Genomic DNA, 14,185 nt, shown 5'->3' with positions numbered 1-14,185 from the left:
CAAACAAACAGAAAGGCGGGGGGACATGACAACTAAATGCAACATGTGATCCTAGAAAAGGAAAAAAAGGACAGGGGCACTAAATCAGTGTTTCCCAAAGTGTGGTCCAGGAGCCCCAAGAAGTCCCTGGGACTCCTTCATGTCTGCATGAAGTCAAACTTGTATATACAAATTTTAATAATACGTAGATATTATTTAGCAAGATTACAAAGAGATCCTGAAGGCAAAAGTCCGAGAACCACTGCTTTTTGGGACATCAGTGGGACAACTGGCAAACTTAGAATAGTTTACAGATTTGAATACAGTCCTGTATTGTCAGTTTTTCTGACTTTGATCATTGTACCATAGACATGTAAGGGCATGTCCTAGTTTTTAGGAACTTCATACACTTTAGGGATAAAGGGATATTTTATCTGCAACTTACTCCTAATAGGACAGAAAATAACATCTATTACATGAATAAAAATAATATAGGAATTATACCTATTAGTGCACCACTTTCGAAGAAACTTCAATCCCACAGAAGGAGGCGTACTTACCCTGTGAATACTGTCACAGCAATCCTTAGGATATTGGGTTTGGCTCTTTAGGAAGAGGATAATATAAATAAACCTACCCTTTATCTCCATTAGTTTGAATTCATTTAATCTCCTCCCCAAAACTGGAAGTAAAAATAACAATATACACCAAGAAACAGGATTTGGTTTCTTTGCTTTTAAAGAAGTAGCTCAAGGGTGCCTGGCTGGCTCAGTCAATAGAGCGTGAGTCTTGATCTCAGGGTCGCTGAGTTTGGAGTTGGATGTAGAGATTACTTAAAAATAAAATCTTAAAAAAAATAAATATCTCAAAGATAGCATGTATGTTTTTATCTACCCCATACTTTGTCTCCCGATCCCCCAGTGGGATCAATTCCTCCTTTGTTTGTCCTTGTCTGGGTCATGGACACATTGGTCCTTAGAAGCCTGAATGAAGGTAGTAAGTTGTTTCAGAATACTCTCCCCTCTGACTAGATTTTATGGACTCTCTCTCTCCTGAAAGAGAGCTGTGACAGCATACAGCAGGCACCTGGGTGGCTCAGTTGGTTAAGAGTCTGCCTTCAGCTTGCGTCATGATCCCAGGATCCTGGGATCCAGCCCCATATCGGGCTCTCTGCTCAGTGGGGAGTCAGCTTCTCCGCCTACTTGTGCTCTCTGTCAAATAAATAAATCTTCCAAAAAAAAGAGAGGGGGGGCATATTACACTGAGCAGGGAGAAAGTTAGAAATTTCTGGACATTGAACTTGACTAGTTATATTCACCTATTTTCTACCTCCTGGTTTGGTTAACCAAGAAAAAAAAAAATCCTGTAGACAAAGTTCTCTGTCATGCATTTTCTGACCAGGTTTAAATTTGAGAACATGTCCTCCTTTTCCTCTTCTCTAAAATTAATGAAGAGAGTGAGGGAATATGCCTAAGAGAGGTGGGCCTTGCCTTTCCTCGCCCTGACTGAACTTTAAAACTTCTCTAATTAAGCAATGCTGTGCTCTACACTTTGCTTAACCCTGGAAGCTGGTCATCAGCCTTTGACCTCAGTTTTCCCCTCGTCACCAGCTCCCTCCCCCACCCTAGCTTCTGGAACCTCAGTCAGATTCAGAGGAAAGAACCAGTTTTCAGAGCGATTGCCTCAGAACACACTATCTCTACTCGCCTGGCCCTGTGGAAGATTAGCAACCATGTTTTCCAGTGGGATAGGAACTGTAGCTACTGGAAAAAGGTAAGAGAGGCAAGTTTTCTCTTTTGCATGCCCTCATTGGGGTTTTTCACTTTTGAAGTTCTCCTGAAGATGGCCTCCACCCCTTCCAGAAAACCAGGCCCTCTCCTTCGTAGTAACAATAAAAGACGTGTTTGGAAGACGTCATTCCAAGCACCCTCCCTTCCACCCCCTCTTGGGGTAAGCCACACCTTGGGTTCTTAGCCCAAGAAACAAAGGGGATGTCTTCTCCGCCTAGAGCTGCTGTGCCTGTGCCAGCCCTCAGAGTAGCCCTGGGACACTCCAACGCAAATTCCCAGGCCAGCCATACAGCTGAAAAGAGGGAAAATTTAACCTGTGAGGATCTCCTAACTCCCTTTTTGCTTCTCTTTCCACTCAATTGCCCCCGCTCCAAAATCTCAATGACCTTTGACTGAAGGACAGCAGCCCTGTTCACTAGCCTCACAGGGAGGTCCCCTCCTCCCTCAATACAGCACCCATTTCCCTTCTTGACCTGGGCTGTTTTTGGAGGCTCCAACTGAGGCTGTAGCACCACCATCTTGGTTTTTCTTCTCCCGAAGAACAACACTCCCAGATCCCCTTCAGCCTCCACATGTGTTTCCAGATGTAGCTGAGGACCAAAAAGGGAAACCAAAGGCAAGCAAGATGGGGAAATGAACAGCAAGGTTCTCTCTCTCTGCTTCTTCGCCCTGCCTTCTCTATCTCCCCAATTGCCTCTGCTTCTTTCCCGTTCTGTGCCTCTGTTCTTAAAGGGCTGCAGAGCTGACCTCACCTCACACAGGGAGCCAAGGACCCCTCAGCTGACCCCAGCCTCCAGCCAGCCCAGCACCTCAGCGAGTCTTTTTCTGCCAGGGGAGACTGAGAAACCTCAGTACCCACACAGACTCCCAAGTCAGCCAGAAGAAGCTCCCGGCCCACCCGGTCTTTGTACAAAAGTACGACAAGAGTTTATCTCCCAGTGTGCCTCAGTGTTCCAATTCTCCTAATATGCCAGTAGCACAATCTCATTTTTAAAAAAGTAAGATTAATGTCATTGGCTTTTAGTGAACCACTGTTGGAAGCATTCAAAAATCCAGGCAGAGGAATGATGAGGGCCTGCACCAAGGCGGGGGAGAGCAGGACGCAGAGTTCTTTGAGTCCAGGGTCTGACTAATGAGGGTGAAATTGAGGAACAGGTAAAGGAGGAAACACCCCTCCCCCCCCCCCCCCAACGCGACCTCCGTTTTCTGGCTTGAGGCTCTCCTTTGCTGAGCTGGAGGATGGAGGAGGAGAAGAGGTGGGTGGGGGAGACTTACCAGGACAATCATCGGGTGGCAATTTCGCTAAGGAATCTTCAGGTCGTGCAGGTGGCATTATCTGGCACACAGTGGGTCTGGCGCTCCGTGGGGGAGGTAGGGCTGGAGCTGGAGGCCTGGGCACTTAGGTGGGGCTTCGCCCTGGTCATCCCTTCTTACCTGTTTTATTACCGAAATCTCTGCTGCATCAGTCCGGATCCCCAGCTCTTTAACACCCAGGAGGCCTTTCCTCCTACCGCGCTAAGTCTGCGCTGGGCGCTCAGGGTCCTGCCTGTTTGCCCGGGCGTGGGTCCCGTCTCGCCCAGCGGCAGCTGCGCGCTCCTTCGTTTTCCTCCCGCCTTGGGCCCGCGGTGCTTTAGGACCCTCAGCTGCTTCAATCGTTGATTTTAACTTCAACCTGACTGTGTCGGGGCAGGTGGATCCACTTGCCCCCAGCCCACCGACCGGTCCTGCGTCGGGCCCGCCTCCTGGCCGCGCTCCCGGGGCTGGAGTCCTGTGCGTTCCCGGGGCACCGCGGGGCCGGGCAGCGGAGATCGGGGACCGGGGTTCTCCCAGCCAAGCTTAACTCCGCTTTCTGTCCCCCTATAGGAGGGCATGTCTTCTGTCCTTGCTGCTCACCGGGCTCTGGGGCTGTGTGACCTGTGACTGGAGCCCCGTGGAGGACATCTGCACAGCCAAGCCTCGGGACATCCCCGTGAACCCCCTGTGCATTTACCGGGCGGCGGAGAAGAAGGCGGTGGAGGAGGAGGGCGCGGAGCAGAAGGTCCCCGAGGCCACCAACCGGCGCGTCTGGGAACTGTCCAGAGCCAATTCGCGCTTTGCCACCGCCTTCTATAAGCACTTGGCCGACTCCAAGAATGACAAGGACAATATTTTCCTGTCGCCCCTGAGTATCTCCACAGCTTTTGCTATGACCAAGCTGGGGGCCTGTGACAACACCCTCAAGCAGCTGATGGAGGTACAGTGGGACGCCTTTCTGCCTAGCCTCCTTGCTGGACGCCAAGGAAACCTGTGTTGCCCAGAGCTGGGGAGAGACGTTAGGTGGTGTCCCAGTCTCTTTGTGCTTTCTGCCTTCTCCTTCCTCCTGCTTTGTTCTCCTTTTATCCTGCATTCACTTAGCAGATGTGAGCTGAGTACTTCGCCTGTGCGGGGTGCTGCTCTTGAACGAGGTCTCAGGTTGGGTGGCGGTTGGTCAGGGGCTGACCCCACCACCTTAGCCAGGCTTCTCCATTTTCTTTTGGCTTCCACAGGTTTTTAAGTTTGATACCATCTCTGAGAAGACGTCTGACCAGGTGCACTTTTTCTTTGCCAAACTGAACTGCCGACTCTACCGGAAAGCCAACAAATCCTCGGAGTTAGTGGCGGCCAACCGCCTTTTTGGAGACAAATCGCTTGTCTTCAATGAGACCTACCAGGACATCAGTGAGGTGGTGTACGGAGCCAAGCTCCAGCCCCTGAACTTTAAGGTGAGTCGCAGATGTCGTCCCCGACCTCAGAGTTCTTGGTCTCCACTCAGAGGTTGAGAAGATAGAGAAGCAGAATCCAGGATCCAAATGAACGCGGCGAAGCTAGTTGAAGGCAGTTTGGGGGTAGGGGAGTGCCTAGAAGTCAGCACCCCTGGAACATATCTGCTTGCTCAAAACCTGAGAAATCAGTGCTATCTCTGGCTTAGGTTGTGGTGCCCGCTCTTAAAACGCTGTATAAATAATAAATTCTTCATGTTATCTCCCAAGACCAAAAAGGACTCTGGAGATGCCAGTCTTACTTCATTTTAAAAAAATTACCAGGTTCAAATAAAGTTGGTGTATGCTGCATTTTGTAACCTCCTTTTGGAGATTCATGAAGTGGCTGAGTCCTGCAACAAAGAAGTCTGTGGCTTTATTCAGTCAGCACTTCTCCATTTTTTTTTTTCACCACATAAGGGCATCCTTCCTGCCCCTCACCCCTGCATAACTCACTAGCTTCTGGACATGTCAGAAAAATAGTATTTTGTTTTCTTTTTCCCCAGACTATTTTCTTCTTTTCTGTTCCTTTATTTCTGCTTCTCTTTATTTCTCTTTCTTCTGTGAATATTTACTAACCATCTGGAAGATTCATGGCATTATACTAGATATTTAATTTCTCCCCAATCTGGGTTAGAGTGGGAAACGGTGGGAAAGGGCAAAGGGCTGATGAAGAAAATGAAATGCTGTGTGGGGAAATAGAGAAGCCCACTGAAAGCACAGGTGGGTAGGTTTGTTTCCTATTCTCCTCAGGAAAATGCAGAGCAGTCCAGAATGATCATCAACAAATGGGTAGCCAATAAGACCGAAGGGCGTATCACTGATGTTGTGCCTGAGGACGCCATCAACGAGCTCACGGTCCTGGTGCTGGTCAACACCATTTACTTCAAGGTACTCTAGATGGCCCCGGAGAGACCCAGAGGATGTCCTCTTGTCCTCCAGCTCATCTGCTTTCACACCATTAGGCATTAGATAGATCCTCTCTGAGAAACAGTCTATGCCTGGCCTGAGGAGAAATATGAATTTACTGGGAGTCTAGAACCATGTCTAGGGCCATGGCTGCTGGCCTGAAGTCCAGGGGGCCTGGTCGTGTCTCTGGGCACAAGGAAGAGTGTACACACAAACTTAGCATGCCCAGCTGCAAAGTATGCATGGTGCTGAACTCTTATACACGGGTGACAATTTTTCTATCCAGTTAACTCCATTTTGGAATCTGGAACAACACGGTAGGCTCTACTGACAGTTCTCGGTGATGAGGTTTTCTCCATTGTCCGGAGTAGCTTCAGTAGTGACTCAAAGTTCCCCTTGCCTGGAGCTTCTGCACCTGCAGGAGCCAGGCTCAGCCCAAATTCGGCAGAGTCCTGTGACTGGGTCGTGCACATGGCTTTGTCTCTCTCAGAGCTGAGATTTCTAAAGGCTACTCCAAATGGAGACATGTAGGAAGGGGAATGGGGGGCAGGGTACTGGGAATAAACAGGCCCCTGGTACTCAGGAGGGCCACAGGTTTAAGCTGGGGGGAACTGGGGCACATTTGCCCATCTCGGGTTGTGCTCTACGTGCATCCCCCCTCCTCCCCCCCCCACAGAGCCCAGGAGTTCAGCCAGGCCTGTTGCCACCCACCTGCCCCTTGGGGTTTCCTTCTCCCTCCTCAGCATGGAGAAGGTTGTAGTTACACAATGTGTATTGCCCTTTATGGTTTACAGAACACTTTGGTGTTTATTAGCCCTCTTTATTCTCATAATATCATCAACGAGACCTCGGGCGGGCCTCTCAGATTACTTAAATCCTGACTCTTCCATTTCTGCTGTGTGAACTCAGGTGAGTTACCGGAGGCCTTTCTGTGCCTCAAATACTGCATCTGTAAAGTGAGAATAAGGACACACTTCCCTCATGGGCTTCTTGAGGGGCCTGAGTAAGTGAACACAGGTGAAATGCTTAGAGTGGTGCAAGTATTGCCAACTCCAGCTCCCAGTTTTACAGGCGAGGACCCAAATCAACCAGCCAGAAAGGACAAGGAATGGTAATTACAACTCAGAATATTTCACAGGGCTGTCTTGTATCCCAGGGTCCCTCCATCTTTGAGCAGGAAGTTAGCCAGGACTCACCCCCTGCCGGGGCAGGGCTCTGAGACAACTCCCTGGGTTATTACCTATGTCTGGCCTTTATTTATCGGGGAAAGAGCCCAGCCTTTTGGATTGAGAAAGAGACAGGTGGGAGGCAGAAAGCAAAGGGCAATTAGATTTAAACTCAAAAAGATGCTTGTGAAGAGGCCAGTAGGTTGTTCTCAGTTTTCATTTTTATTTTTCTAGTTGTAAAGCAAATAAATAGCCACTGCTGAAAATCTGGGAAATACAGAAAAGTTCACAGAAAAAAAACACTGGTAATTCCATCACTGCCATAGTCATTGTAAACCTTTCCATCCACAGCCCTCTCACATTTCTTCTACTAAGTCTACCTACATATTAGGGTGATAAAATAATGTGACTATTTCCCACATCAGGATTCTCCTACAGTGGGTTGCGGTCTTCTCACTGTGATTCTTCCACCTGCTGTCTCCTCCCAGGGCCTGTGGAAGTCCAAGTTCAGTCCCGAGAACACAAGGGAGGAACTGTTCCACAAGGCTAATGGGGAGTCGTGCTTGGCGTCCATGATGTACCAGGAAGGCAAGTTCCGCTATCGTCAAGTGGCTGAAGGCACCCAGGTGCTCGAACTGCCCTTCAAGGGCGATGACATCACCATGGTGCTCATTCTGCCTAAGCTGCAGAAGACCCTGGCCAAGGTGGAGAAGGAGCTCACCCCGGAGATGCTGCAGGAGTGGCTGGACGAGATGACAGAGATCCTGCTGGTGGCCCACGTGCCCCGCTTCCGCATTGAGGACAGCTTCAGTGTGAAGGAGCTGCTGCAGGACATGGGCCTTGTGGACCTGTTCAGCCCTGAGAAGTCCAGGCTCCCAGGTTAGCCCAGGAAGGGCTTTTCTCTTTGCTTTGTCCATTCCCCCCGCCCCCAAGCTGGGTTGAGCAAAGGTGAAAGAATTGTGGAAAGGGTAGAAAAGAGCAACGGGTTAGGAGTAGAGCAAGGGTTCTGCTGCTAACTCGGGGAGATCCCTTCCTTCCCAAGGTCTGGTTCCTCTTCCATATCCTGGGGAGTCTGCGCCTAGATGTCCAGGGGCTCAGTGGGCAGTGGGATGCTTTGAGACTGTAATTGATATGCGGGATGGGACCACGTAGAGAAGAACTCGAAAAGACATCAGAATTCAAAGTAAGGATATGATTCAGAGCGGGAGACATCTTCATCCCACAACATAGGCAGTGCTGACGTTGAACAGCCTGATATTCCAAAGGGCTCCTGAGTTTGCCCTAACATCACTTGGACAACAGATGTGGCCAACCTTCCCCCGCTGTGAGACTTCAGCAACAGTGTTCTGTCGCCTTGGTTCCTACCATCCTTTAAAAATATGCATTAAAATATCTTTTTACAAAAGAAGTTTACAATGTCAGGTAATTGAATTTACCTTTAATAGGCTGCCTATGAACAGGGTCTAACCAGGGGCTCCTGGCTCAGAAGGAAGGGCATGTGACTTCTGATTTCAGGGTCATGAATTTGAGCCCCACGCTGGGTGTAGGGATGACTTCAATAAATAAAAACTGAAAAAAATTTAAACTAGGTCTAACCAACTTCTCTCTTGAAAATGTTGCCAGACTGGAAAGAAAGACATTCCTACTAAGTGGAGTGAGTTTTTCTTTAAGAACAGAGTCCCCTACCCCCTTCCAAGAGCTGAAGCATGAGAGTACATTCTCAGGAGCCAGGCTGAAAAAGCCTAAAGGACTTTATTCTTTTTAACATGTATTTATTTACTTAGGGAGTATCATTAGATGAGCGTTCAGGGTTTTTATTTTTCAAAAAAAGCCCTACAGAACCTCTTAATTCAAACTGCATTCCTTTCTGTGGGTTGAAGCCAACTTTCTCCCACTTCACAGAACCTTCTCTGGTTTTCCTTCAGGTATTATCGCAGGAGGCCGGAGCGACCTCTACATCTCAGATGCATTCCATAAGGCCTTTCTTGAGGTGGGTACATCTTCCTTTGCTCTCTTCTAATGCTCTCGCTTCTTTTTTCAGTATATTGGTCTCTCACGTGATTTGTAACTATGGAGTTCTTGCTCCCTGGGTCTATGGTTTTACAGTAGGTGTGTGAACAGCAGGACACAACTGTGGAAAAAGGCATGTTTCCAGTGTCCCTCAAACCCCAGATCTGTAGCCCCCTCCTCCATGAGGCCTCCCCAAGACAGCACTCCCTGAAGCCTTCATGGTCCCATTGTTCTAACCCCCACCCACGACTTCTGAAGCAGGTCAAACATTTAGGGGAGGGTGACACAGGAAAAGAAACCAACAAAGGCTACAGAGAAGGAATTCAGAGGAGGAGAACGGGGGAGTAGGCGTTCATGGAAACACAGGCAGGAGTTTTAGGGAGACAGAAAGCATCTAGTAACAAGATTGAAAACTGACCATAGGTTACCATTACCTGTGGAATTTGGACAGACTAGTTGGGGCACAGGCCTGATTGTAACAGCTGAAGAGCAAATGGAGGGTAAAGAAGCCGAGCTGATGAGAATGGATCACATCCTAAAGTGTGTTCCAAAGAACTAGAACTCTACAAAAAACAAAGTTCAGTGGTCAAATAAATGCATATGCTCTTCTTGGGAAATTAACAATGCACACTGGCATTTTGGCATCTAAGAAGTTCCACAGTGAAAAAAACCGGTTCCTTCTGGAGGGGAGGAGGGTGGGTGGGGGATGGGTGAAACAGGTGATGGGGATTAAGGAAGCGCTTGCTGTGATGAGCACCAGGTAATGTGTGCGATCATTAAATCACTAGATTGTGCACCTGAAACTAATATAACACTATGTTAATTAACTGGAATTAAAATAAAAACTTAAAAACATATATTGCTTAACCCAGTGTTTCCCCAACTCAGGTGCCCATGGAACCCTTTACTAGAGTAATAACTATGTAAAGCCTATAGAAATTCTCGTTCTCAGGGCACCTGGGTGGCTCAGTGGGTTAAAGGCTCTGCTTTCGGCTCAGGTCATGATCCCAGGGTCCTGGGACCGAGCCCTGCATCAGGCTCTCTGCTCAGCAGGAAGCCTGCTTCTTCCTCTCTCTCTGCCTGCCTCTCTGCCTACTTGTGATCTCTCTCTGTCAAATAAATAAATAAAATCTTCCAAAAAAAAAAAAAAAAGAAATTCTCGTTTTCAAATACTGAACTATGGACCAATAGCACTAGTTCAGTGGGGAGTTGACTCTTGGAGAATCCAGAATGGGGTCTGAGAATCAGCATATTTACAAAGCTCCTCAGGAGATTTTAATCCACAACCAGGTTTGGGAAGCCACTATTTTCTGGGGGAACCAGTCTGGAAGGAAAAGGAGATGGCCACTGTTAGAGAAGGTCACAGGATTGAGAAAACCGCCAAGAAAGGTTATGGTCAAAGGAGAAAGGTTTCAGAGCATGGTGCTAGTAAATACAGTGGCAGAGTCCAAGCTCAGAGGGATCAAAGGACAGAAGGAAGGCAGAATAATTGTTATGAGACTGAGGAGATCCAATAGCTTGAAAAAGAAAAAGATTATAGTCTGAGAAGATAGTGTCATTATTATAATTTCAAAGGTAGAACAAGTCTGAGAGATGGCAAGTTCAAGGCATGCCGTGGGCCTGGTTTGGTTATGCAGAGCAAAGGTAGTGCTCATTGGGGTTGATGAGATGAAAGGAATCGGGGGAGGTTAGGGTGCTGACTGGGGCTCCTACCAAGATATTTTAATTATCTGCATTAAATGATAGCAGGAGTTAGGGTTGACAGAAAGGCTATGAGTGAGGTACCCAAATCCTCAACGTGGGGATAAAATCCATAGGATGACAGATGTCAGTGACCTGCAGGGCAACAGTAAGACCAGAGGGCTGTATCTTCAAGGTATTGAGATCAGACCTAGGGATTTTATAGGAGTACTGGATTAGTGGTTTTGGAAGTACAAATGCCACTACTGACACCTTCTTTGATATGGATTATGAAGGAAGTACACTTAGGAAGACTGTGAGGGAAGCTGGGTCTTCAGTATTTTCACTCTGATTGAAAAGTCCTCGTCTAAGGACCCTAAATGGAATAAGTCAACTCAGACACCCTTGAGGGCTTTGAGTTACCACTAGGAAGACGCAGAGGTTGGATTTAGCGGGCTATTCCCCCTTTAGCCCACTAAACAATGGCACAAGGTTTCTCCACAGCTCTTGGAACAAATTTGTTTTCCTCGGAAACCTTGGGAACCCAATATACAGGACCCCAGCTGATTGTAGATCTCCTGGGAAGCCATTAGAGGCCAGTGTCTGCTTTGAATAAGATGATCCTGGTCTTGCAAAGACCTGTCTGCTCACAAATCCAGTCCTAGAATGACCATGAAACAGCATGGAAAGACAGGGGCATTGGATGGTAAGGAAGCAGGCAAGAAGAGTGACAGGGACAGCGTCTCTTCAACCAGCTCCACAAAGCTCAGGGATCTGAAGGGCTTTCATTAAGAGGCAGGGAGAGTTTTGGTGATATTCCGGGGCCCCAAGCAAAATTTTCTGAAGGTGTCTCTCTGGCAATTCTGCTTATCAGCAAATTAAAATACCAATGTGTTAGACTATTACTCCAAAAAATACTCCCCTCATTCAGCCATAAGACCCTCGTCTTTTCATAGGCCCAGTGTCCTGAGTGGTTGCTTGGGGTAGTTCTGTCTGGGATCTTTATGCTCCAAGAGTGAAACTATCTCGACTACAGAGTTCTGATCTAGATTCAAAGTCTCTTTTAGCATCTGGTACAAGATAACCCTCTTGCCATACCCCGTATGATGGGGCCAGCCAGAAATGCAACAGCCTTGTGTATATCCATGTTACTGGCTCAGTCAGGGGTTACCCGAACGGAACCCTTGCTCTTACCCAGCACAAAGCTTGGAGGAACACAAGTGGTTACATCAATATTCCTTGGATGAAACAATGAGTAAAAGTCGGGTTCTGGGGTTCTGGTGGGAGCACAACCTGACCCGAGCGTATTCTTCCCTGGAGAACAAACAGCATTTTGAGGAACTGCTGTGTCTGTGACTGATTTATGGCCTCCAGTGAACTGCAGAGGAGCTAATGTTTCCATTGTGTTTCCTATCTGGTCTGCAGGTCAACGAGGAAGGCAGTGAAGCAGCAGCAAGTACTGTTGTCGGGATTGCTGGCCGTTCGCTGAACCCCAACAGGGTGACCTTCAAGGCCAACAGGCCCTTTCTTGTTCTTATAAGGGAAGTTGCTCTCAACACTATTCTCTTCATGGGCAGAGTAGCCAACCCCTGTGATAACTGAAGTGTTATTTTTTGCACCTCTTCCTGTTTTGGTTTGTGATCGAAGTAAAAATAAACACAACTACTCCCAATTATGAATGGATTTTGCCACATGAAGTGAAGACAGGGAGAGGGGAAATGGATAGAGATACTAGCGGGCATTTGGTCAAGTGAGTGCTTTCTATTGTTCTCTATCAGTGAGCACACCTGGGTCAAGAAAAGTGGAGGAAGGGGGTGCCTGAGGGGGACTCAGTTGGTTAAGCCTCTCCTACTCTTGATTTCGGCTCAGGTCATGATCTCAGGGTCATGAGGTCGAGCCCCGAGGCCCATGTAGGGCTCTGCACCCAACAGAGTCTCCCCCTCCCTTCGCTCCCCCACCCCCACGCTCGCTTGTACACATGCTCTCTCTCTTAAAGAAATAAAATCTTAAAAAAAAAAAAAAGTGATGGAGGGAAATATGTTACTTCTGCATCTTGAAAGATGGTAGGATGGCAGACATCCCGAAAGGGCAGGGGGAGCCTAAAATGTCAGTATTCCCATCATACTAAAAAAAAAAAAAAAAAAAAAAAAATCCAAAAATTGTAAAAGAATTAATCTCTGTAAACAGAAAAACCAGACAGTCAAATCTGAGTATTAAACCATTTAATTCTCAAACCACTCACATGCATAATGTTCTTTTACACAGTGTTAAAATAAAGAGGAAAATGTATTTTTATACAAACAGAATTTCAAGTATACATTAATAGACTTTTCAAATTACTAACCAAGTTGCTAAGATTTCATTCACATTGTTCTTAAAGCTGTTCAACGAGAAAGCTTTTGCTAAACTGCTTTAAATATGTTTATATAAACCCATATCTTCACTCTTTCTGAATCTCCCTCCCCCAACCCCAGTCTCAGCCCGCCCTCCTGCCCTCCCCCCTCCCCCGACACGACAGGGCTTCCGGGGCTCTAGGAGACATGCAACCCCACCAAGGACTATTGGCTTGTCATCAGGGGAAGGACAGAATCTACAGGAGGAGAGACTGAGAACACCTGTCAAATTAAGGGAGAGAACAAATCTAATATAAATCGGAATCGTATCTTATAGCCTTTGTTTTCACTTGAGTTTTTACTTAAATCTCAGCCTCCCACAAAACAACCTAGAAGTTTCTGGCAATTTGGTAGCTGAGAAAATAACTTAATACTGGGTATTTCCCCCTGGGGAAACTTCTACAATCAGGGTAGCCATTTTAAACTTCCTCATTTTCCTTGTTTCTTTTTTTTCCCTTTGGCAGGGGGTGGGGACAGCTTAAAAATGGGTAGGTTTTGTGTGTTGACATTAAGGAATTTGGTTCATTTCACAGGGTCTGGCAGGAGTTCTCCCTCCTCAACTCTCCTCCTGAAGTAATCTGGCTTCAGGGCCAGGAACAGCCACTCTCCTTAGGAATTAAAGTGCATTTGTTCAGTAAAAGGGGGGTGAGGGGAGGTGCGGTTTACACTTAAGTGATAATGATTAAAAGAGGGTGGGGTGAGAGAAAATCCTATTCCTATATATAGGTATTTATAATTAAGGTCATAAAAAAAAACAAATATTCTCTAAGGAAATAAGATGCACGAACCAGGGCCAGCACCCGCAGAGGGGGAAGGGCGCGCACCCGGCTCACTGGCTTTTCTGAGGCATCTTTAGTAATGGTGTAATACCTTCAGATGAAAGACACAAACCTCAAATGTTTGTTTTTTCTAAGGGAAAAAACAGACCGGTAGGTTCTTCTAGTTTAAAACTCTACCTCATTCCCTTTCAGGGATAACAACATTTTAGAAACTGATTGTCTGTTTTAATACGAATCTTTGATTAGCAAGTTGTGAAAAAAATGTTACCTAAGTTTGTTGCTTAAAAATACTACAGTAACCTTTAAAGATGCAGGAAGAGGGGGCACGTTGATCCTTGCTATTGGTATCAGGTGAGGGGAAGAGAGATTTTCCTATAGTCTCTTTATTTGATAGCTACCACCACAATCTTATTTTCTGACTATTTTCCTTGAAGTGCTTTACCGTGTCTTGGGGGACAAACCCAAGAGACGTAAATGCTACATTAGCTGTATGAAGAAGTGATGGGCTCAAGATGAGAAGGGGGAAATGGTCCTGGGTTCTGGCCTCTGAGTCCAGTGTGATCTGCTATTCACAGTGACCAGTAGGAAGGCACAGTGCCAGGGACAGGTAGATGGGGGACAGCTGTCACCCACCATATATAAGCACCATAGAGAACAGGTGGACAGATTTCTTTCAGACCATGTCCATCTGAAGGAAACCAC

At 47.0% G+C, this 14,185-nt stretch overlaps 1 protein-coding gene across 1 annotated transcript; it reads left to right on the top strand.

Annotated features, from left to right (window-relative positions):
- Positions 1-1,598: 1,598 nt before the first annotated feature.
- On the top strand, positions 1,599-11,986 carry SERPINC1 (serpin family C member 1). The gene is made up of 7 exons (XM_032838710.1): positions 1,599-1,752; positions 3,633-4,002; positions 4,295-4,510; positions 5,300-5,437; positions 7,110-7,500; positions 8,547-8,611; positions 11,737-11,986. The coding sequence occupies exons 1-7, from the start codon at positions 1,712-1,714 to the stop codon at positions 11,911-11,913; spliced, it is 1,398 nt and encodes a 465-aa protein (XP_032694601.1). The 5' UTR covers positions 1,599-1,711; the 3' UTR covers positions 11,914-11,986.
- The last annotated feature ends 2,199 nt before the right edge of the window (positions 11,987-14,185 follow it).

The sequence above is a fragment of the Lontra canadensis genome, unplaced genomic scaffold, assembly GCF_010015895.1.
Source record: "Lontra canadensis isolate GAN:19392208 unplaced genomic scaffold, GSC_riverotter_1.0 scaffold106, whole genome shotgun sequence".
Classification (NCBI taxonomy): Eukaryota; Metazoa; Chordata; class Mammalia; order Carnivora; family Mustelidae; genus Lontra; species Lontra canadensis.
The sequence above is the reverse complement of the archived record's forward strand: the minus strand, read 5'-3'. Positions and strand labels throughout refer to the sequence as shown.

Excerpts from the sequence above, each read along its gene's own strand:
- SERPINC1 (XM_032838710.1), top strand. The coding sequence starts at position 1,712 with ATGTTTTCCAGTGGGATAGGAACTGTAGCTACTGGAAAAAG. Across the intron at positions 4,003-4,294 it reads CCCTCAAGCAGCTGATGGAG|GTTTTTAAGTTTGATACCAT; the intron begins GTACAGTGGGAC and ends TGGCTTCCACAG. Across the intron at positions 4,511-5,299 it reads TCCAGCCCCTGAACTTTAAG|GAAAATGCAGAGCAGTCCAG; the intron begins GTGAGTCGCAGA and ends TATTCTCCTCAG.